The sequence below is a fragment of the Myotis yumanensis genome, unplaced genomic scaffold, assembly GCF_028538775.1.
Source record: "Myotis yumanensis isolate MYYU_CA2020_CCGP unplaced genomic scaffold, mMyoYum1.0.hap1 SCAF_10, whole genome shotgun sequence".
In the NCBI taxonomy this organism is placed as follows: domain Eukaryota; kingdom Metazoa; phylum Chordata; class Mammalia; order Chiroptera; family Vespertilionidae; genus Myotis; species Myotis yumanensis.
In genome coordinates this window covers 15,572,243-15,594,248 of record NW_027223761.1, presented here as the reverse complement: position 1 = coordinate 15,594,248, position 22,006 = coordinate 15,572,243, and the positions used below count along the sequence as shown (strand labels likewise).

The window sequence follows — 22,006 nt, the reverse complement described above, 5'->3', positions numbered from 1 at the left end:
CCAGGGAGCACCCCAAGGTTATCTAAGACAGTGTGATTTGCCGACCTATGGGGTTGTTGATGGTCTCCCCAAAAGGGCGCAGTCTTCCTAACTTGCCAAGAAAGTCATCCCGGCCAGGCGGCGCGGGGCCTGGGTTTTGATTCCCAAGCGTCTTCTCCCCGGGCGTGAGCGCGCCCCCGGGCGGCGTTTTCCAGGAAAGCCTCCGCTGGGGAGCCCGGAACCCAGTCCCCCCAACGTCGTCCTCCCGCCCGCCCCGGCGGCCACCCTGGGGGCGCGGCAGCCCGGTGCGTGGGAGGGGACGGCGCGCCATTGGCTTCAGCGCGGCACTGAGAGGAGGGACCAGCGCGGGCCTCCAGACTCCGGCAAACCCCAGCCGCGCGGGTGCCGCTCGCAGTCCAGCCCGGCCCTGCCCTGCCCTGCCCTGCCCTGCCCGGCGTGATGTGAGCGCCCGAGGGCCCCCTGCACGCCCGTTTCGCGAAGCCGGCCCCGGCACGCGCTGGGAACGTAAGTTCTGCTCCCCACCTCCGCTCCGGAGCCTCGCACTTTGCCCCTCTCGCCGCCCGCCGGCCGGTGCCTGCGCAGCTCAGCGGTGCTCCTGCGGCCGCGGGGACCGCTGGGGGCAGTGAGCGGGGCGCCCCGGGACCTCTAGGCACCGGCGGATTCGGCCGGGACCCCGGGGCTCCTCTCCCTGGCTCTCCCAGGCGCCACCCCGCAGCCCTTCTGCTCCTTTCCTCTGCGCTCTCGGCTCGCTGCCCTTCCCTCTGATCGGTTTCCCTCTCCTCAGCTTTGTCCCTCCGCTCTTTTCTCTCCTGGACTGTTTATTTCGCCCTCAGCCTCCCGTCCCGGGCTCTCGCTCTGGCTTCGGAGCCAGAGAGGAACGGAGCGAAAAGCAGTTTTCCTCTCGCTGGAGTCAGACTCTGCCCTCGCGCGCAGGTCTGTCCCCTCCCCCTCCATCTCTGCCCCCATCCCCAACCTGCCATTGTTCCCGGGTCCGGGCAGCGCGCGGCAAAAACTTGCGAATCCCCCTCCTCCCTTCTTCGCCTCGGCAGGGCCCCGGAAGGAGATGGCAGAGTTCCCGCAGCCCACAAGTCGGGCTCTACCTTCTGGTTCAGGGGCCGTGGGAGCGGGGATCCTGGGCCAGAGGACCCGGAGGCGCCCACAGCCCGGAGCTCCCCGCCTGGAGTCTTGCAAAGTGGGTGACTGGCTGGAGCTGAGAGATAAAGGACACCTGGGAGGGGGCGAGGAGCAAGGCTGTAAAGGATCCCAGTGTCCAGACTGGGGTTGGGGGGCCGTGGGTGGGCGAAGCTGGAAGAAACAGAACCCCTGCCTCAGCCCCAGTTATTGGGGGCGGGGTAGAGCAGGCACAGGTGGAGACCAGCGCGCCTCCCCCACCCCCTTCCGAGTCGCGAGCTCAGCTGGAAGGGGGCAGTGTGGGGCCTTGGGCTTGGCGCTGGGTGGATGGGTCCCCGGCTGTATGTCGGCAAAAAACTCGCACCTATGCTGCGCGTCTGTGGAGGAACCCCCTGGGACGCCGCGCCCATCCCTAGCGCGCCTAGCGGAGCCTGGCTTTCGCTTTGGGTCCCCTCGCTCCTCTCTCCACGCCCCAACCAGTGCCGGGTTCCACGCCTGCCTCCTTGCCTCCCTAGGGGAGCGTATTTCTCGGTTGGATCGGAGCGCTGGGGGCGGGGCAGGAGCGTGGCGGAGGCCGTTAAGTCCGTGGTTCCTCGGGAGCCAAGGCTGCCTCCTGGCTCCACCGCCCCAGCCCCACCGCTGCGCACTTCCTGGTTGATTTCCTTTAGACAAACTTTTCCTGATGGGGCTGTCTAGCGGGATGAAGGCCCGGGGCTGCAGGAATGCTCACCCCAACTCTGTGGCCTCTTGGACCTTCGCCCCTGGAGGCCTGTGGAGGAGGGGCGTCCACGACCCTCTCATCCTGCAGCCTTCAAATCCCAGGGACACTGCGGGTGGGGTGGGTGGTTGTTGGAGAGACAGAAGGAAGCACTAGCCATACCTTAGCCGAAGCTCCGCACACAGACCAGGAGGAGGAAAGGTTTTTCTTGTGGGGTTGTTAGGAGATAAGGGACTGGGTCTTCTCCAGGCCTCTGTGATCCCGTCTGAGAAATGGGTCCTCGAGGTACCCTCTGCCCCCAATATCCTGGAAGCCAGCTGCCCTCGCTTCTCCTTTTCAGACCACATGCTGTCAGCTTAATCAGTCCTCCCAAATTCAGAGTGAAGGGCTGAAGCCCAAAGCCCTTCACCCGGATCTGGATGTCAACACCAGCTGGGGCCCACTGCTCAAGTCTGTTCTCTACAGGAGCCCCCCGCCCCCCGCCCCCTGCTCTCAGGCCCCCTGCAGCTTCTCCCAGCCCACGCTCAGCTGCTTCCTCTCCCCCAAGATCTCATGATAGCAATCCCCACATCCTCCCAGTGCAATCATATCCCACACGTCCTTGGACCGATCTGTGCTTTCACTCATTGAAGAAAACGTGAGCTGTACACCAACAATGGTTTAATGAACAAAGCGCCGCACTGGGAGATAGCTGGGAACAAAATAAAGATTCTTGCCTTCTTGGAACTGACACTTAAGGGGCAAATAACTAACAAAATTAATAGTGTATTGGGAGGTGAAGGGGAAAAGTTGAGTGTTGGGCCAGGGATGAGATTGTTCATTTAAGTAGGGTGGTCAGGGAGGCCCCCCTGAGGAGGTGACTTTTGAGGTCAGGCTTTGAGGGAGTGAGCTGTGGGGATATCTTTGGGAAGGAAAGATCCTGCAGAGAGCAGCCTGTGCCGAGGTTCTGAGGCTGGAATGTGCCTGCTGTATTTGAGGAGCCAGTGGGGACGAGACAGGAGGCAAAGCTGGCTGAGAAGGCATGGAGCCTGCCCATTTCACAGAGGAGGGAAGTGATGCCCTGAAACAGCATGGAGCGGCAGCTGCGGGGGGGCGGGGGGGGGGGGGGTGCCTGATATTCTGACTCTGGGCCACAATACTTTCCCTTCACTCTGCACCTCAACCATTCACCCGTAGCACTGGTTGTGCCCCTCCCAGGGCCAGAGCTGGCCATGTGCCAGGGACCTGGAGGGGAGCCACCCAGGCTCAGTACCCAAGGGGCTCCATATCTCTGCAACCTGTTGTCAGTTCCCTGTCCACCTGTTGTCAGTGCACTCAGGGCAGCATCTTCCTGCTGACCCAGGGTTCTCTCTTCCCATTTCCTTCCCATGGCCACCCCCTTGTAAGTGCCCCACTCCGTAGTTAGTGATGATGGAGTGAGTCCCTGGGAGGTGCCTGTCCTGAAGCGGGTAAGGTCAAGGGGGAATCTGAAGCAAGGGACTGAGTCTCCTAGTCTGAGAATAACAAAAGCAACGTTACTATTGAGCGTTCACTACGAAACAGGTACTGTGCTTTTCTAGGTGTTTCACGTGTATTTTTTCACAGGTGTCATTATTACACCTGCTTAACAGATGAGAAACTGAGGCTCAGAGAGGTGGTGTCACTGGCCCAGGGCCATGCAGCTAATCTATATATATAAAAGCCAAGCGACCTGAACAACTGGAATGACGGGAATGACAATCGCTATGACGCACACTGCGGCTGGCCAACCGGCCTGATCAGGGGCAGGGGTGACCGGCCAACCTCCTGCAGCCCCTCCCCCTGATGGCCTCCATTGGGGTGGGCTGGCCGGACCCCACCCATGCACGAATTCATGCACTGGGCCTCTAGTAAGTGAAAAGCACAGACCTTTTTAGTTGTGACCTCCTCTTTTAATTACTAAGCCAGAGCCCCAAACCCCGAGGGAGATGTCAGTCCTGGACCGTGGCTCTGGCCCATCTGAGTCCAGGGAAAAGTATAGGGACCCTTCTCCCTGCCTCCTCCAACTCACCAGAAGGCATTTGCTTCTGAAAAAGTTGACTCAAAATGGTGCAGCCTCCCTTCAAGGAAACTTCCCTCCTCCCCTCCTCCCTCTCTGAGTTCCTGAGTAGCTAGGGGGGCAGGAGGAGGTGGGAGGGGTGGGAGGCGAGAAGGATATGTCCGCCGCCGCCTTCTCAGAGGAGCTCTGGCTGCAGGGAATCCGGGAACCAGGCTCTCCCAATGACCTCGGTCTCGTGGGATCCTGAAGCACCAGCTGCCTCTGAGGGTCCTGACATGGTCCCTGGAAAGGACAGTAACTCTCCATGTGCCCTGTCTGCCCTTTGTGAGTGACAGCAGGGCCAGGGAAAAACCCTCTCAGTGACTTCTGAGTGGTGACAGACAGCGAGACCCCGCCCCCCTGCACACAGCAGCAGCTTCAGACCCCAGGTCAAGGCCCCCAGGGATGCACCATCTGGGCCCTCTGTCCTGCCCGCCCTCCCCCCTCTGCAGCTCAGCAGGCGATGTTTACTTTCTGTCCCTGAAACTTTGCAGATATTTGTTTGTGATGGGAGTTTGGGCTTTCCTCTGCCTTTCTGGCGGGACCTGGAGGCCCGGCAGCTGGCGTGTGGCTAGTGGATGGCAGGGTTTGGAAGCCAGATCCTGAATGTCACAGCCAGGAGGGGCCCTAGGGACCACACTCCTATATTTTCAGATGAGGAAACTGAGTCCCAGAGTCTGGCCCTGTGGCAGAATCGGCCGGTGGCCTCAGCTGACTTGTCTCAGCCCAGTGGCTCGGGCTCCCCCACCAGCCTTCCAGCTTCAGTGGGAGCCCTCTGCTGCCAGCTCGCGCTCCTGGAGGCTCGTGGAAATGGAGCGTGGGATCCCTCTCTTGACTACGGAGCTTTGTCGTGGGAACCGGGCTTGTTGCCACAGCAGGATTCGCATCATGCTCCCTCCTCCCCCTGCCAGTTCTACTCTGTCATCCTCGCCCTTTGCAGCAGCGTGGACCCTGAGCTGAGCCCGCGGTGACGGTGACGGTGACAGAGATGGATGATACAGCCTGGCTCACCGGCTCCTTGAGAGACCAGGCTGACTAAGGCTGGCCCAGCCTTTAGATTCTAGAATTTAGAATAATTACGCTTTCCGGGGGACATGCAGCAAGGGAGCCCTGCCACATGGCAGCCTGGCCTCGGCTTCCTCCCTTAGCCAGTGGGCCCTGAGACACCCCCCTCCCCCTGCAACCTGCACAGAGACCACTGTGATGATGTCGGTTATGCAGCTGTGTCCATCCGGCCTCCCTTATGTCCTGCAACTTCCTAGTTTAGCTCTAACCCACCTACGACCTAGTAAGTCGGGCATTGTCACCCCCATTTAGAATTAAGGAATGGAGAGGTTCAAATGCCCAGCCAAGATGTGAACACAGGTCCCTTTGCCCCCCCCCCCCCCCACTCCCTCTCCCCCTCAAGATTCACTGCCTGAGGGCCCAGGTCATGGGTTCTGGGCTTGGGGGCCTTTAAACCCCATCTTGCCCAAAGGAGTGATGGGCTGCCCCAGACAGGGACCCAGGGTGGATGGTGTAGCTCTGGCCCCTGGCTTGGGCTCTGTGCCTCCCTTTCTCTCTGGCCAGGGCCTGCATCTCTCACCGCCTCCCACTGCCTGATGCTGCCAGTCCCAGACCCCATTTCCAGCTATTTTGCACGAATGTGATAACAGAACAATGGGTCTCCCAGAAGCCCTTCCCAGGTCCTGCTGGAGTCCCAGGGCTTCACCCCAGGGAGGCTGGACCCCAGGGAGGCGTGCAGATGCTGGCGACCAGCCAGGGACTTTCAGGGGGAGATGGGAAGATAGCTTAGAGCTTAGTGCTTTTTGGGGGTCAGGCTCCCACTCCCACTCCCACAGACAGGCTCCCCAACTCCTCTCAGGATGGCCAGTTAATTTGGTTTGAATTTCAACACTGCCACTTACCCCAGGAGACACTTTGGCCTTCATTCCTGTGAAATGGGGGTGATAGTACCCCAGTCTCAGAGGGCGTGGTGGGGGTTACAGCGAGTTCCTAGTCCGGAAGTACTTTCGCCCCCTCCGGCCCCAGGGTGGATGCCCAGGGGGCCGTTCTCCTTACCAGATGGGAGGACAGGTCCCGCCGCCAGCAGGGGCTCTTGTTTGCAAGGAAGTGGTTCTTGGCAGACACGGCAGCATCGACTCCCCTTTGAATCACAGGTGGTGAGTGTTCTGAGGCCCAGGCCCCTTCCTCTCCTTCCCCTCCCCGTGCCAGTCAGGTTCCACGATTGGGGACAGCTCTGTAGTCCAGCCGTTTCTATGGAAACCCAGCTTCCGGGGACGGGGGTTGGGAGAGGTCCTCTAGGACTGGCAGAATGATGCCCCGGCCCATCTGCTCTGCGGCAGGAGCAGGGCCTGGGCAGCCGCCCGGTAGCCTTACTGATTGCTGTCCTTCACTTGGCACATAGCCCGTGCCGGGCCCTCCACTGCCTGCTCAGTGTGCCTCGTCACAGCCCTGCGAGCTGAGAAGGAGCAGTGTGGTTTCTCGAGGAGGAAATAGAGGCTCAGAGAGGTTAAGAAACTTTCCTGAGGTTACCGCCTAATTGAGATAAAGCATTGAGGTTTGAGCCCAAGTTTACCAGTCGTGAAGTAGATGCCCCTCCCCACCCCACTCTGTCACCGCCTCTGATGCCTTTACCACCGCTGCGCCCTCCCTTCCTGCTGGTTCCGCCTCTGGGGGCTTTGCTTGGCCTCTGCCCAGTCCTGGCCCCTCTGTCTTGCTGCCACGGGGACCTCTTTGGGGATGTTCTTCCCTGGCCTCAGATGTCAAGCACACGAGGCAGGGGGGTGGGGATGGGCTGCTACGAGTCAGACCTTGGCCAGCAGGGGCCTCTCAACCCCGCTCCCAACTCACTAACTTACCACAAATAGACGCTGAGCCCATGTGCCCGGAACTGTCCCAGGCCCCGTTGACACCCCGCCCCTTGGCAATCCCCTCCCAGTGCCGGCTGCAGCTTTCTGAGGCAGTAGGGCGAGGTTTCACCCGAATTCTCACCCAGTCCTCTGACCCCACCACCTCCTGGCACCCATCTGCCAGGTCCTCCTGGAGTCCTCAGCACCCTAGGGAGCCCTTGCCCAAGGCCACCTGCCCAGTAGCAGGTGCAAATTGAAGCCCAGCCCTGCCTGACTGCAAAGCCCCCTTCCTGCCCTCCTCTGCCACCGGCTCATGTGTGGCCTGGGGCGGGTCCCGTCCCCTCAGCCTCAGCTTTCTGCCCTGTGTGTTGGAGCTGAGCTCCCCTTGGGCCCTGTGTGATCCTGAGTGTCCTGGGTGGGCAGTGAGACCTGCTTCTCTTAGCCTGTCTCGTTTGTCTGTGCTGACAAAGTGCCTACTGTGTGCCAAGGCGCAGCAGGGACACACTCAGATGGGCACAATACCAGCCCTGCCTTCAGCTCATTAAATCTCAGGAGGCCAACTGCCCGTGACATGACTGGGAGTATGGACCCATGAGCCCAGAGGAGGAAGGGCAGGGCCCTGGGAGGAGGAACAAGGAAGATGGGGTGGGAGGGGGGTTGGAGGGCAGGAAGGGGCCTCCTGGCTGAGCAGTGGTTCAGAAGTGGAAACAGCTATTAAAAGGAGCGACTTCCCAGCTTTATTGGGAATTGAGGTCAAAGCAGCTGGCCAGGGGCAGAATGCAGAGGGTCATGAACTCAGGGCTGGGGGCTGCAAGCCACAGTCTCCCTTCTTGCTGAGCAGGTCCCCCCAAGTGAGCATGTAGATGGAGGGACAGCCCTCCTCCCACCGTTCCCCTTGTGCTGGGGAAGCCTGGCATCCGGGGGAGCCCTGGGGCCCTTCAGACTGGATCTGGGAAAGGAAGCGTGACAGCCCTGCCAGGCAGGCTTTTTCCATTGTGCGCGGCCGAGTGAAGGAAGAGGGAAGTCAGGAGCGTGGGCCTGTCTGTCGCGGGCAGGGTGCCTTGCTGCAGGCACTGCCCGCACGGCACGCCCTCTGTGTCCGCCAGCACTTCTGCTGGGTGGGCCTTCCCTTTACCCCCGTTGCTCAGGGCTGACATAGGCTGCACGACTTGCCCAAAGCTCTGCACCTGTAGGAGAGCAGAACCGGGATTCAAACCCAGGTCTGGCTGCCCCAAGCCAGTGTCCAGCCCGAGTGGAGGAAGAGGATCGGAAGGAGGTGCCCTCTGTCCTCTCTTAGGTTAAAGTGGGGCCAGGCCTAAAATGAACCCATAGAATGACCTTTAATGGTGAGGGAAGTTCAAGGGTTGCCTTGGGGGTGGGCATGCCTAAGGCTGATGGGTATACAGGAGTGGTGCAGCTGCTCACCTACCTCCCCAGGCAGCGCCCAGTCCTGCAGGTGAAGATGGGATAGAACTCGGTGCTCGAGAAGTTAACTAGAGGCAGGTGCAGGGGCCACTCTCCCTGGGAGGCGCCAGGGCCCTTTCTTTGTTGGTGGTGAGCTCAGTGCTGGGGCTGGGCTCTGGGGTGGGTGGCTGCAGTGGGTCCCACCAGCCCAGGTCCCTGATGGCAGAGTCTGTGGATAAAGCTGGTCCCACCTATGAGTGATGCCAGTGTCAGACGGAGCCCCTTTACACCCAGCCCCGGCAGGCTGGCACTGCCACACCTTACCGTCTTTGATTTATGGCTCCGGCCTGTGTGGCAGACGGGAGCTTTGTGTGTTGCTGGGGAGAGGACACTGGGCAGAGGAACTGGAGTCACTGACACAGCCCAGGCCTGGGGGCTGGGGCTCGAGAGTCAGCCTCATGTCATGGGACTGAGGTCTGGGGGCTTTGCCCAACGGAGGGAGATGTTAGCAAATGCTAGTGAGGCCCTTCTCCTGATTCTCCCTGGCCTCCGTCCCAGAGCCACTGCTGCATGGGGAACCAGGGTGGGGCCGGAGGGTCCAAGTGCCCGTCTCCATCGAGCACTTTCCAGGGGCCAGACACGCTGCCCTCCGTACTTCACAACCATAGCCTGTGTTCTCACAACATCCCTTGAAGGTTGGACCCTTTATTTCCCCAAGTACAGGTGGGGGGCGGGGGCGCACTGAGGCACAGAGAGATTAAGTGACTTGCCCACCGGCACACGGCTAAGAAGTGCTGGACAGGATTTGAACTCAGGTACGACTTCAGCAGTTAAGCTCTGAACCGTTAGGCCTTCTGCAGCAAGCTGGCCCTTCATGAAGCGCTTCCTGTCCATCATGCTGTTCCTCCTTAGCCCAGCCCTAGGGGAAGGTAAGGGTTTCCATTTCACAGATGAGAACATCGGGGCTCAGAGAAGTAACTTGCTCTGACTGATGGCTGACAGATCAGCCCCCGCCCCCCCCCCCCCCCCCCCCCCCCCCGACCCAGGCAGGGGCCCTGGGCCACCATCCTATACCTGCCTCACAGCACATCCTCACTAACTGCAGTTTCTTCATTTAAATGTGCAGGGGTGCGCTGTGTGCTCTGACCAAGCTTCCCTTTTTGCCACTAAATCTCTAGGAGGTGGGAAGTAGTATAGCTCCATTTCACAGATGGGGAAAACCGAGGCTCAGAGAAGTGAGGAGACTTGCCCAAGTCACACAACCAGTAAAGACTGAGTCAGGCAGCATGGCCAGCCTGGGAAAGAGGGTTAAGAGACAGGGGGACCGGTTGGAAGACTGACCATGCCTGGTGCTGGCAGGATGGGGAGAGAAACCGGAATGCCCATGCATTGTGGGGGATGCAAATGGGCCGCCGCTGCGGACGCAGTTTGGCGCGTTCTCCTAGAGCAAAATGGAGAGGTACCGTATAACTCAGTATTTACCTTAGAGAAATGAAAACTTATGGTTGCACTAGGCCTGTATGTGGATGTTTATAGCAGCTTTGTTCACAGTCATCAGACTCTGGAATCAACCCAGTTGTTCCTTGGTGAGTGACGATAATGACACTGGTACATCGGTCCCCTGGAATAAATACTACTGTGCAGTGGCTCTCAGGCCCGCCTGGCAGCGGGAGGGATGCCAAGCTGATTACAGCTTCTATCTGGATTCACAGGGAGGTGGTGGCAAGTGGCTGAGGTGTTATGACAGCTCCTGGGTCCCCGAGGAGCAGTGTGATTAAGCCCTGGCTCCCCCAGTGGGACTGGCCGCCTCCCGCCTACAGGCAGGGGCGCTGGGCTGCCTTCCGGTGCCCCCAGGTGTGTGAGGGGGAGGGGAAGGCATAGCTGCCCCCAGTTGACAGATGAGGGTCGGGGCTGGGGCGCTTAGGCGGGCCGTCGCCACGGACATCGCACTCACTGGAGACCTCCCAGCCGGATTTTGCCCTTCTTTCCAAACTCTAGCTGGTGCATCCTGCCCAGTGTATCTAAGCCTACAGCCTCATTATCCGAACGCCCCACAGTCTGATTCTCTGATCTGATGTTTATTTGCTGGGTGCTTCATTTTGCTTTAAGACTTGGGGGGGGGGGGGGGTCGGGGGGGCTGGGAAACTGGAGGGGACCTAGGGACATCTCTGTGCTCTGCCTTTGGCGGCCCCGGACAGCGAGGCTCGCCTGGGGCCACCCAGCACTGAGACCTGGGTCGGAGGCCCGGTCGGGGAGGCCGGTCAGTCCAGCCCAGGTTCCCGGCTGAGCCTTGTCTGTGAACGGGGTGATGTTCCTGCCTTCCCAGAGGGTGGCCGTGGGTGGGAATGAGATGTTAGAATACGGGCAGCACCCACTGCTGGTCTCTGTTGAACCTCATTGAACTTGGTTGAACTTCATTGAACTTGGGTTTTCTCATCTGAGAAAGGGGTGTCAACAGCACCCATCGTGCAGGGCGGAGTGGCTGCGATTAGAGGAGGCTCGTGCCACCCCAGGGCCAGCTTCTGGAAGCCTTTGCTTCATTGTGGTTTTCATTCCTGTCTCTTCTGCGTAGGTGTTGTGCTGACAGAAGGCAAGAACGGGCACTCAACTCATCTCTGCGTCTCCCTTGCCCTGCACGGTGCCTGGCACACAGTAGGTGCTTAAGACCTGGCCCAAGGTGGAGCTAGGAGCTGGCCGGGGACTGGGGCCTGGGGGAAGTCATGGGCAGACTCAGGGGGTCTGGTCTGAGAGGATGGTGGTGGGTGCTGATGGCAGGGAGGGGAGAGACCTGGACTGTCTGAAGCCCTGCCCGGGCCCCTGGCCGTCCTTCCTCTGGCTCAGCCGGGTCCTGTGCCAGCTCCTTCCCCTGCCTTCAGTCCAGCGGGTATGCGGCGGGGAGGGCTTGCTGGGCAGCAGGAATTGTCTGGGCAGGAGTTCACTGGGGAGCCTGGGCCCCAACCTCCGCAGGCCCTGGGCTGGGTCGGGCTGCCCCCTGAGGTCTGGCAGCTGGGACCCAGGGCCTGAGGCCCGTGTCCCCCTGCAGCCCTTCCGCAGAGGCCGGGCTCCAGGACAAGATGGCAGCCAAGCAGCCCCCGCCTCTCATGAAGAAGCACAGCCAGACGGACCTCGTGAGCCGCCTGAAGACCCGCAAGATCCTCGGTGTGGGCGGCGAGGATGACGACGGGGAGGTGCACCGCTCCAAGGTGGGGTCTGCCTCTGAGGACTTGGTGGGGCAGGTCTGGCCACCACTTTGCAAGAAGACTAGCTGAGACCCACAGAGCTGCAGGAGCCCTGAGACTTAGCTCGTTTTTCTAGAGATTTAATGGAGATGTCAGGGGAATAATAACAAAACTGATAATTAGGTTTGAGTGCGTATTATATGCCTGTTAGTATACCGCTGTTTTAGAAGCATTATTTCATCTTGCTAGTCCTGGAAGATGCAGATACAGACATCAACCCATTGTATAGATGAGGAAACTGAGGCTCAGAGAGGTTAGTGATTTGTCCAAGGCCGCACCAGGAAGTGGCAGAGGAGCCGGGCTTCAGGCCCACGCGTCTGGCAGACGCCCGAGCGTTCATTCTCAGCCACTGTCTTTTCAGCTTCCCTTAATCTCTGGTGTCAGGGAGGCAGTGAGGGGGTGGCCTCAGTGGGACCTTCCAGCCTGGGTGGCCATTTGCTAAGCATAGGTACCAGGTGGGCCCCTGAGCAGGCTGGAGGGAGGGGGCCTGGGGGGTTAAGTAGCCTGGGCATGCCTTCCCCCTGGTTGCCTCTGACCCCTCCCCTCTGTGTTCACAGATCAGCCAGGTCTTGGGCAATGAAATCAAGTTTGCTGTTCGGGAGCCTTTGGGACTGAGGTGAGCATTCATGTGTGTTATAGGGAGGAGCTGTGTAAGACCCTGTCTCATCAGCCTTGCCCCTCTGGATTTCATCCCAGCTCATTCCCTGCCCCCAAACCAGCCATCCCTGGGCACCTTGGCTGGAGAGGGGTATCCCTTGGGGCCTGGGGTGGCGGCCAGGGGCTTGGCTGTGACCTTCCTATTGGTGCCTCCCCAGGGTCTGGCAGTTTGTTTCTGCTGTGCTCTTCTCTGGCATTGCCGTCATGGTGAGCCCCCGCCCCACCCTGGAAACCTGGGCCTCTGCGAGGGGCTCCTCCCTGCCCTGGGGCCCCTGCTGCTTCTCCTCACCCCATGGCCTTCGTGAGGCCCCATCTGTCAAAGCTCGCTGGCTGCCTCCATGTCCTGGCTCCTGACACATCTCACCTGTGCCTGTCTGCCCCGCAGCATCCTGGATCCGTGGCCATGGTCCCAACACCTTGTTCCTGGCAACCCCTTGCCCCTGGCAACCCCAGGGCCTTCTGTCCTGGCATGAAGGGGTGGGGGGGGGCAGTTAAGGTCCTGGCCCCAGACTGTCCCAGGGACCCTGGCCCACTTCCTGGGGGAAGATGTCCAGGGAGTTTTCACAATGTCCCCCTTCCCCTGAGCCTCCCAACTGCTGTCCCCAGGCCCTGGCCTTCCCTGACCAGCTCTATGACGCTGTCTTTGATGGAGCTCAGGTGACCAGCAAGACCCCCATCCGCCTCTATGGGGGTGCGCTCCTCAGTGAGTATTGCTGGGGAGGACTCTGGGGGAGGTGATGGGAGGCTGGGGTCCCAACTTGGATGGAGGGAAACGTGGGGAGTCTTCCTCTGTGCAGAGGCTTCCCTTCCCAGATCCCCCCTTCAGCTGCTGTCTGTCTCTGCTGGGTGTATGCTGCCATCTTGTGGCCACTGATAGAAAACGCACCCAGTGGATTGGGGCTCTGCCATCTTCCGGACAAATTCTTGCTGGGCGCTTGCTGGTAGTGCACCACCTGGGCACTGGGGTGCAGAGATGAATGAGGCCAGGGCCCTGCCCTCCAGGGCCTCACAGCCTAGGGAAGCAGGCAAAATAAACACTGTAAGCTTGGCCTGGTAGAGGCTGAGTAGGTGGTTCTTCCTGGGAATATGGTCTGCCTACCCCCACCCCCACCCCCAGCCCTGGGAATTCCTTAGAGAGAGACCTTCATGGGCTCAGGTTTTCTGTCTTCAGCAGTCCATTTGAAAAGAAAATGTGACTGTAGGACCAGGCAGCCCATCAACCCAGAATCATAACAGAACCTGATAGGGGCAGGGTACCTAGAGCTCAGGTCCCCCATTTTACAGATGAAAAGACTGAGTCCCAGCGAGGAGATGTGACTTGCCCCGTGTCCCATGGTGTGATGAGTTTTAATTTGAGGAAATGCGTGAGGGCAGGACAGGTGGATGTACAGGATCCGGGCTCCCTTGCCATGTAGGGCCAAAGGGACAGGAACAGGCCCCTTGCCCCTGCCCCAAATGGGTGGGTGGGTCAGGCTGTCCTGCCCCCAACCCCTCTTTACCCCTGCCCAGGTATCTCTCTGATCATGTGGAACGCTCTCTACACGGCCGAGAAGGTTATCATTCGCTGGACTCTGCTCACCGAAGCCTGCTACTTCGGGGTCCAGTTCTTGGGTGAGTCCTGAGGTGGGCAGAGAGGGGAGGCTGGCTGACGGCAGGGTGGGCAGGGCAGCTTTGCCCCACCTCCCAGCTCTTGCCACTTAGGTTTCTAGGAAGTGATGGAAACCTGGCTAAGAAGGAGGCCCCCCTGCAGCTGTGTTTACCTGTGTGCCTGCACACCTGTGCTCACGCAACGGACACCTACCTGTGTCTTCTGAATACACACTCGGGCGTCTCCACAGCCTCCCGCACCCCGGCACTGGGGTGACAGCACACACTGGCTTTGCCCGCATGCACACCTCAGTTCCTGCCGCTGCCGTGTGGGGACATCAGAACAGACGTATCTGTGGGGTCAGACAGCTGGCAGGACCTCCAGCTCAGGGATCAGCCTGCCGTCCTGTGGTGGGGTGAGGGCACAGCCCTCTGACCTCTGTTCCTTCCCGGCCTTTCTCCCACAGTGGTCACTGCCACGCTAGCGGAGACCGGCCTCATGTCCCTGGGGATTCTGCTGCTCCTGGCCAGCCGCCTCCTTTTTGTCGCCATCAGCGTTTACTACTATTACCAAGTCGGCCGAAAACCCAAGAAAGTCTAGCTGACCACTGGGCTGGGGCCCTTCTCTGCCAAGGAAGCCCTGGGCCTCAGTTTCCCTTTGGCTCATGGAAGGCAGGAAGGACCCTGCCCTGCCCCAGGCAGACAGGAGCGGCCCCCTTCCTTCCTCCCGGGCTCTCCCCGAATGCTGTGATCAGGGCTTTCAGGTTTGAGGAGGGACAGGGCCTCTGCACCCCTGTTCTTTGCCCCACACAATGACGCCTCTTTTCTTGAGCCTCTTGGTCTCGGATCCCCTGGACAGACACGGACTGAAGAGCCTGCATCACGGGGTATCGGGCTGAGGAGAGGCCCTGCGCCTTCTGTCGGATGCCCTTCTTTCTTTTGAGAGAGGCTGTGGGCTGCCTCCTTGTCCTCCCGCTTCACCCCCAGCCAATTGAGTGCCCAGGCAGCTGGAAAACCCAAGAACTTGACCTTGTGCCCCTACTCCTTGTGGGCCCTCCCACATGTGGGGGCCCCTCTCCACCCCTAAACACAAGCACCTAATCTCTCCACAGCCCAACTGCAGGCCGACAGGTGGGGGTGGCTGTCTGTGAGCTGGCATTTGCCCACCTCACAGGAAGGCCACAGCAGCAGAGCCCTGTCCCGGCCACCACAGGCTCTCCGGGGCCTCGATCCAAGCTGCTCTGCCTCCACCCCAGCTCCTGGAGGCTCCTAGGAGCCCCCCTCGCCCAACCTGCCTGGGTGCAGAGGCTGCCAGAGGCCTCACCCACCTGGACACACAGATCCCCCTGTAAGTGATGGGGCTTGGAGATGAGAAGAAAAGCCTTGAACTTGGCATGTTCTCCAGGGTCTGATGCTCACCCGGCTTAGTCCCTCCCCTCCCCTCCCCTCCCCTCCCCCCCCTCCCCAGGGTGCTGCCCTCTGGACCTCCAGCCTGGGCTGCCCCCAGGGTCTAGCAGGATAGGACTGGGTGCCCTTCGAGCTCAGCTGGAGAAAAATATAGAAATATTTCAGCGGGACACCTCCTCTCCTGTCCCTCCGCGCCCCCAGCCCCCGTGCCCAGCAGATGGAGAAGGCGGACACCTGGCTCCCTCAGAGATGAACAGCCCTGCAGAACCCCCGTCCCCCGGCCTGTGTGTCCCCCAGTACTCCCTCCTCCCTCCCAGCACTGTCCTCCCCAGCCCTGTGTTCTGGGGACGGGTGTGGAGAGCAGTAGCCCAAGCCCAGTCTCGCTTTCTGTCTTGGAACAGAAAGTGTTTGGGGGCGAGATGGGTGGTCTTTAGTGCAGCCCGGCTCTGTCTACTGCCGGGTGGGCCCGTGTCTGGGAACCTGCCCACACTGGGCCGCACACTCCTGTCGCTGTGCCCAGCTGTCCCTGCAGCCACATACCTAGTGTCCAGCACAGCTGAGGAGAGAGGCCTGGTGGGTCAGGAGCCTAAGGCTACGCTGCTGGTGACCACGGCCGAGCCCAAGGGACGGCAGACCTAAGGAAGGGCCAGCTCTTTCCTGGCTTCCGTCTCCTGCCACTGACGTGCGTGCCTGTCCCCAGGGAGAGCCCTAGGCAGGCTGCCCACTGCCCACTTTGGGAGGTGCTGTTGGTGACTGGTGGGTGTGCCCCAGACCAAGGCCATGCCCTCCATCTGGGCCACGCCTTTGAAGGCCTGGCTAGTTCTCCGGCAGGTGGTGGTTTGTCCGAATAACCGCTGGGCCCGGCAGGTAGACCCCTCTGGAGGCAGGCAGGGAAGTGGAGGCATGGGCTCCGGAGTCGGGCTCTGTGTTCCGCATCTGCTAGGGCTGAGCTGGCCAACCTACTTCACTCAGCTGGGGTGCAGGATGCAGGGCACGGGGTGTGGTGAGGGCCCACCAGAGGGCAGTGTCCATGCACTTCCTGCTGCTTGAACATTCCAGTGAGGCCTGGAGGGAGGGGCTCTGGCAGGCAGACAGGGCCTGGGGGGGCGGGGCAGCGCAGGGCGAGAGTGAGGGGGAGTCCTTGGGGAGGAGACGGTGACAAAGGGGAGAGGGACAAGGGGACCCAAAAGTCTAGTGAGGAAGGCCCAGCTCCCATCCTAAAGATTTGGGGAGACCCAGAATGCCCCTGCCCAGTTCCCCCAGGTCCCCTTTGCCCCACCCCACCCCACCCCCAAATCAAGACCACCTTTCTTCACGGTCACTATTTATTCTTCGTTCCTTTTTCTTTTTGTAAGAAACGGTCACAAAAACCAGTGCAAAACCATCAGTGTGGGTGTTGTTTTATATTACAAAACTCTTGATATATAATATAAAAGGGGGGTCCTGGGAATAAACATGATAAATTAGCTCTGCTATCTACTGCGAGGAACATTTACCATTTTCAAAATAGACTTTCGACGGGGCCCACGAGGGAGGGGAGGGGGACTTCTGCAGACTTGGGTGCTGGGGCCTCAGCTCACTTGGGGGTGTCCTGTTGGGCCCCTCAGGCATGGACAGGAGACGGGGGGGGGGGGCAAGGGAGGCTGAGGTTGGGCCCCAGCCCACAAGCTGTGTCCCTTCTCCCCAGGCAGTAGTTTGGGAGCAGGGAGGGTGCTGGGCTCCCGTGTAAGGTCTTCCCTGACCTGCAGAGGCACTCCTACCTGCTGTACCCCTGCGCGCCCCCCCCCGCCCCCCCCCCCCCCCGCCCCACAGCTGGCAGCTGCCACCAGCACCTGTTACATATGGGCTATACTGTAACCGCCACAGCTGGAGCCCAGGAGGCTCCTCATATTGGGGCAGAGCTTGCTGTCTTCCAAGCCCCAAGCCCCTGCCCTCTAACGGCCACAGGCAGCCTTGCAAAGAGCTACCAGCCCGAGCAGATCCCGGGTTCCCTTCCAGCCTGGGTGGCCGGTGCCTGGGAGGTCAGCAGGGTCAGATTCGGGTTCCTTGGCGGGAGTCTCACCCCCGCTGCCTCAGCCAATGGTCCTCCATGACCTGCCTCTCACACGCGTATGGGCACTTCTTACCTTCAAGGCCCCAGATTCCCCTGGGCCGCCCTGCACTGGAGCCACAGCTGCCCGATTTGACCTCCAGTCCTGCCTAGCCAGCCTGGAGTTTCTCTTCTTTTTTTTTTTTTTGTCAACCTCAGACCGGACAGGTGCCTTTTCCAGGAAGCTGTGTATGAGCAGTAGGTGGATCTGGAGGGGCAGGCCCCAGGCCCTTGTCAGGCTGGGCTGGGGTACCAGCTGGATCCTGGGATGCCCAGTTGCTAGGGAGCTCGTGGCATCATGGGATTGCCAAGGCAGGCTGGTACAGGAGGGAAAGACCCAGGCGGAGAGGACCGGTGGGAGGGGGAAGGGAGAGTTGGGAGGAAGGTCTAACCAAATCGCTACAGCAGGCACAGAGCTCTGGTGTAGCTCAGAAGGGGGCAGGGGAGCACTGGGCACCTGACCGCAGCTCTCTCCCCTAGTCGCTGGGAAGCAGGGGAGGCTGGGAGCTGGCTCAGGGCCTGGGAGACAGACAGGGCTTGTCCCAGACCCTGAAGGGACAGTGGAGAGGAGGGGAAGGCAGGCATCATGCTACCCTTCCCATTCCCATGCCTGGGGCCGACATCACCAATCAGGATTACATAATCGGGATTATACTGCCCTCTCCCACCAAGCCCAGGCCAAACCTCAGATCCTCTGCACAGCCTCCACCAGCCACTCCTGACTCAGCAGGGCTGAGGCATTTTGTAATCCAGTTGCCAGCACTGGTCTAGAACCTGAGGTCTGTGTTCCGAGGGGCTGATCTGTGGGAGCTGTGAGTGTCAGTGAGTCTGTGGGAAGACCTCTTCTTGCCTGAGCCTGGAGGGAGCACTCAGAAATGTGCTGCGGACGGTGAGGGGGCAGGAAACGATGTCACAACAGAAATGATGAGGTGCCTCGGAATTCATTAGCCTGGTGATAACGGGGCGCAGGGGGAGACAGTGTGTGGCCTTAACACTCAGGGAAGGAGAGCGAGCCTTGGGCAGAACCACAGAAAAAGGGAAGTTTGAAGTCAGCAGTCGAAAGGCAGAATGCTGTCCTGGGAGGTAGTGAGGTCCCCGTCCCTGGAGGTGTGCAAGAAGAGGGTGGAGATGTCTTGGCAGGGATCTTGCAGAAGATATCCAAGCTACAGTTCTGGGTGGGGAGAGAAGAACCGGGTGATCTTGGGGGCTCCTTCCAGCGCTGGGAGCCAGGGAGTTGGGGGAGAACAGGGAAGTGATGGGCTTGTGAGCAGAGACAGGCAGCGTGGAAAAGGGACTCTGGTGTGTGTATGTGTGTGTGTTCCTGGGGGCTTAGAAGGTGGGGAGTTAGGAAGGCAAACGGTGGGGGTGGGGAGGTGGGAGGGGGCAGGGAGAGTCTAGAATCATCTTAGCAGTGGAACTGGGAAGAGGCAGTTCCTGGCCAGCTGCCCTGTCTCTTCTGGGGAAATCATGATGCCGAGGCCCGGGAGGGCGTGAGCAGCTCTGCTGGACCGACAGCCCCGGAGACCACCCAGCTCTTGTTCAGAATGTCATGCCTGTGCGGTGTGACTGCGGGTGATACTCCGGGCCTCCCAGACATTCGGTCCAACAGCTGGGGAGAGCGCGGACCCCGCCAGCTGGGCCATTCTCGGGTCCAGTGTCCGCAGCCCACTGTTGGCCGGAGCAGGAGCAGGGACAACTCCATCGACCGGACGAGGGGCTGCGAGGAGGTGCCAAGTTCTCAAGGACGTGGTGACCCAGTGTCCGTGGGCCCCTGGGCTCTGCCCACCTCTCCCCCAGATTTGCTTCTGCCTCCTTGTTGGCTCACTTTCTTGGCACCAGGTCCCGGGGCTGTGAGGAGAGGGCCCAGGCCCAGGGCTGCGGGAGTCCGGTGGGGCCGAGGGGGCCGGGCACGGGTGTTCCTTTGGTCTCTAGTGCAGACGGCAGCCTGGGTGCAGAGCCCACAGCCCCACCCAGGAATCCAGGCGGGGCATATCAGTCCATATTTTCATCATTTTGTTTTGTTAAAAAAATAGCTATTTTCCCCTGGCCCTTCTCCTGGACACTCATGATGGCCTCACCTCCTATCCCTGGACCCAGGAGCAGAGGTGCTGGGGGGAGGAGGGCATTGGGTACTGGGCAGTGGTGGGCAGGGTGACTCCTCAGGCTTCAGGCCACACCCTCTACTGGATGCCCCGGAAGAGGCACATGGCGAAGATCATGGCGAAAAGCTGCACAGAAAGTAGGAGTTGGCTAGTTAGGCCGGGCCCCCAGCCTCCCATGGGGCTGCCCAGCCTGAGGGGAATGGGCTAACCCATGGGGGGTCTGCCCCAAACCCCGAGTGTGCCTTGCTTCTGGGGAGGAGCCACGGAAGTGGGCCTTCACTTACCTCGATGGCCAGCACCCCTATGGCGAGGGCTCCGGCCAGGTAGACGTAGGTTTCGAAGGCGTTGAGGATCACTGTGTAACAGCCCTGGGGGAAAGGACCAGAGGTGAATCCACACCCCGAGGGATAGTCAGGGGTCGGGGGTCAGGGGTCAGGGGTCAGGGCTGTGAAGCCGGGAAACTGGCATGTGGCCCCAAAGCTCAGGCAGTGCTGTTGGCATGGAGCAAGGCTTCCATCCCTGAAGGCTGCCCTCCCTCCCTCTGCGCCCCTCTAAGCACATCCCGGCTGGTGGAAAGGGTCTGAGCGCAGAGTTGGGGGGGGTTACCCTCTGCATCTCTGGGTGTCATTGCAAGACAATCCCCCCCCCCCCCCGGCTCTCCATCCCCGTCCCCCCCCCCCCGCTGCCCCCCGAGGGGACAGAAGCAGTAAGTCCTTTCTGTGCATGAAGCTGACTTTGACACGGCTCACCCAGGGGGACCTTGTCCAGCAGAGAGAAGACATCCTGTCCCCCTCTGCTGTGGGCAGTGCACCTGGGGCCTTCACTGCTCATCTCCCCTCCATCTGGCTCAGCACCAAGGCCCTTTGGGTCCCTGGACTGAACCAACTGGGCCGACCAATAGAGGCCCCCGATACTGAGCAGCCGGAACACCCTCATGGCCCCCATTCCCCAGGGAGAACTGGGTGTGGGTTTCCATTGCTCTTCCAGCATCCTCAGCATGAACCTGCTGGCCCTGCATCGTGTGGCCCTCCTGAGGCCCTCACCTTGAGCTAGTCTTGCCCTATTCACCGTGCTCCAGGCCTACAGGCCTTCTCTTGGGTCCAGGAACACACCATGCTCCCTGCCACCCCAGGGCCTTTGCACGTGCTGCTGCTCTTGCTCTCTGGCTGCATTGCTTTTCCCTTTCCAGAAGGATAAGGGGTAGCACTTTGTTTCAAGGTCACAGAGCACCCACACTCACAACCCACCACAAAGCAGATGGGGACAGTGGGGATAAGGCAGGGAAACAGCGATGCTGAGGGGAGAGAAGACCTACGGTCACCTGGACAAATGGGGAATATGGATGGTTTCCTTTCGGTGGTCACCACACTGGCCTGGAGTCAAGGTCTAGCAAGGTCACCATCTATTGGGAGACCCTCTGAGTTGTTTCCAGCAGAACTCACTCCTGACTCTTGGGTGACTGTCTTGACCCAGGGACGGCTGAGGAATGAGCTGGAGAAGCTGTCAGATGGGTTCAAATTATATCCATGGGGGGTCCAAGTATTCAACCTGGGTTACCTTTTTTGAGATTTTCTGATTTCTCTTCATTGGAATTCAACGGTGAACAGGGCTGGTGGACTAACTCAACACCCATAGGCACGTGCCCTCTGCCCTGGCTCCGGGTGGCCATGTGACCAAGTCCTAAGCAGAAGTCGCCTGGAGGTTTCCGGGAAGGAAGCTGGCGCCACCCTTTCCCCTTCTCCCGCCTTGAACGTGGGTGGATGTCTGGAGCCACGGCAGCCACTTTGCCCTCATGAAGTGGTGAACACAAGAAAAGGCCACAGAAACCAGAGACCAGGCCTTGGCTGACATGGCAGAGCCACTGGTACAACGTGAGAAGCCGCCGTCTCCTAGAATTGTTTCCACGTGTGAAACACAAAGGGATTTGCTTAGCCCCTTCAGTTGGGATTTCATTACTTGCAATAGAACATGCTGCTGCTGCCTACGATGGGGCATCAGGCCAAGTCAGAAATGCACCCTGGGCCTTAGGGACGTGGGTTCTGGAGGAAAAACAAGCAGACAGTCCCTTGGCAGAGGCTTTTCAAAGGGGAGGAGGCTCAGGAGGGACTGAGTGTCCCGGAGAAGGAGGCCCAGGAGCCAATCCCAGTCACTCAGGGCCAGAGGAAGAGCCGTCCTGAAGAACTAAGATAGCTGCTCGGGGCCCTCTGTTGAGCCTCTGACATCAAAGCCATGCCCAGGAGAGGGACGGAGGCATCATCAAAGTGTGAATCAGAAATGGGAAGCATGTCAGGATGAAGCCCTCAAGGACCAGGGCCCATGACAGGCCTCCCAGAACAGCTCACAAGTGGCCTCAGATTAGAGGTTTGGCCACGCGCACCAGACATTCCTGACTTAGACGTTTGTTTGTCTTTCTTATTAAATCCTGAGTGGTGGCGGCTTTCTATGGAGTTGTCAGCAGCCCAGGCTCCTTCTCCCTTAATACTCTGACATCCAGACATCAAGTCAGAGATGTCTGTCACCACAGCTGCATTCCAGCCAGGGGGCATGGGAGGGGGATGCGGGGGGAGGCAGGCACAGTGCTTTTCCTTAAGGATGTTACCCAGTTCCCAAATCGCATCTGCTTACCTCCCTTTGGCTAGAAGTTGGTCACATGGCCTAGCTGCAAGGGAGGCTGGGAAGGGCAGCCTTTACCTGGTGGTCATGGGGTCTTATAAAGCCCCTCTTTCCAAAGAGGAAGGGGTGAATGGAATGTGGGGGCAGCTAG

At 60.0% G+C, this 22,006-nt stretch overlaps 2 protein-coding genes across 4 annotated transcripts in view; one reads left to right on the top strand and one right to left on the bottom strand.

The window, feature by feature from the left end:
* The first annotated feature begins 332 nt into the window (after window positions 1-332).
* TP53I11 (tumor protein p53 inducible protein 11) lies at window positions 333-16,519 on the top strand. 2 transcript variants are annotated; one of them, XM_070427842.1, is made up of 8 exons: window positions 333-504; window positions 10,734-10,813; window positions 11,205-11,364; window positions 11,958-12,016; window positions 12,216-12,264; window positions 12,664-12,760; window positions 13,567-13,668; window positions 14,112-16,519. In XM_070427842.1, exons 3-8 carry the CDS (start codon window positions 11,236-11,238, stop codon window positions 14,243-14,245), a joined length of 570 nt encoding a protein of 189 aa, XP_070283943.1. In that variant the 5' UTR covers window positions 333-504; window positions 10,734-10,813; window positions 11,205-11,235; the 3' UTR covers window positions 14,246-16,519. The 2 variants fall into 2 exon arrangements, with proteins under 2 accessions (XP_070283943.1, XP_070283944.1); XM_070427843.1 differs by having other exon boundaries at window positions 10,734-10,817.
* A 318-nt stretch (window positions 16,520-16,837) lies between these two features.
* The window catches only part of TSPAN18 (tetraspanin 18), a 146,184-nt gene continuing 141,015 nt past the window's right edge, over window positions 16,838-22,006 (bottom strand). For both annotated transcript variants that reach the window (XM_070427840.1, XM_070427841.1), the window contains exons 10-11: window positions 19,527-19,610; window positions 16,838-19,368 (exon numbers count right to left, since the gene is read on the bottom strand). In XM_070427840.1, coding sequence (XP_070283941.1) covers window positions 19,321-19,368; window positions 19,527-19,610 — 132 coding nt within the window. In that variant the 3' untranslated portion in view covers window positions 16,838-19,320. The remainder of the gene's footprint in view (window positions 19,369-19,526; window positions 19,611-22,006) is intronic.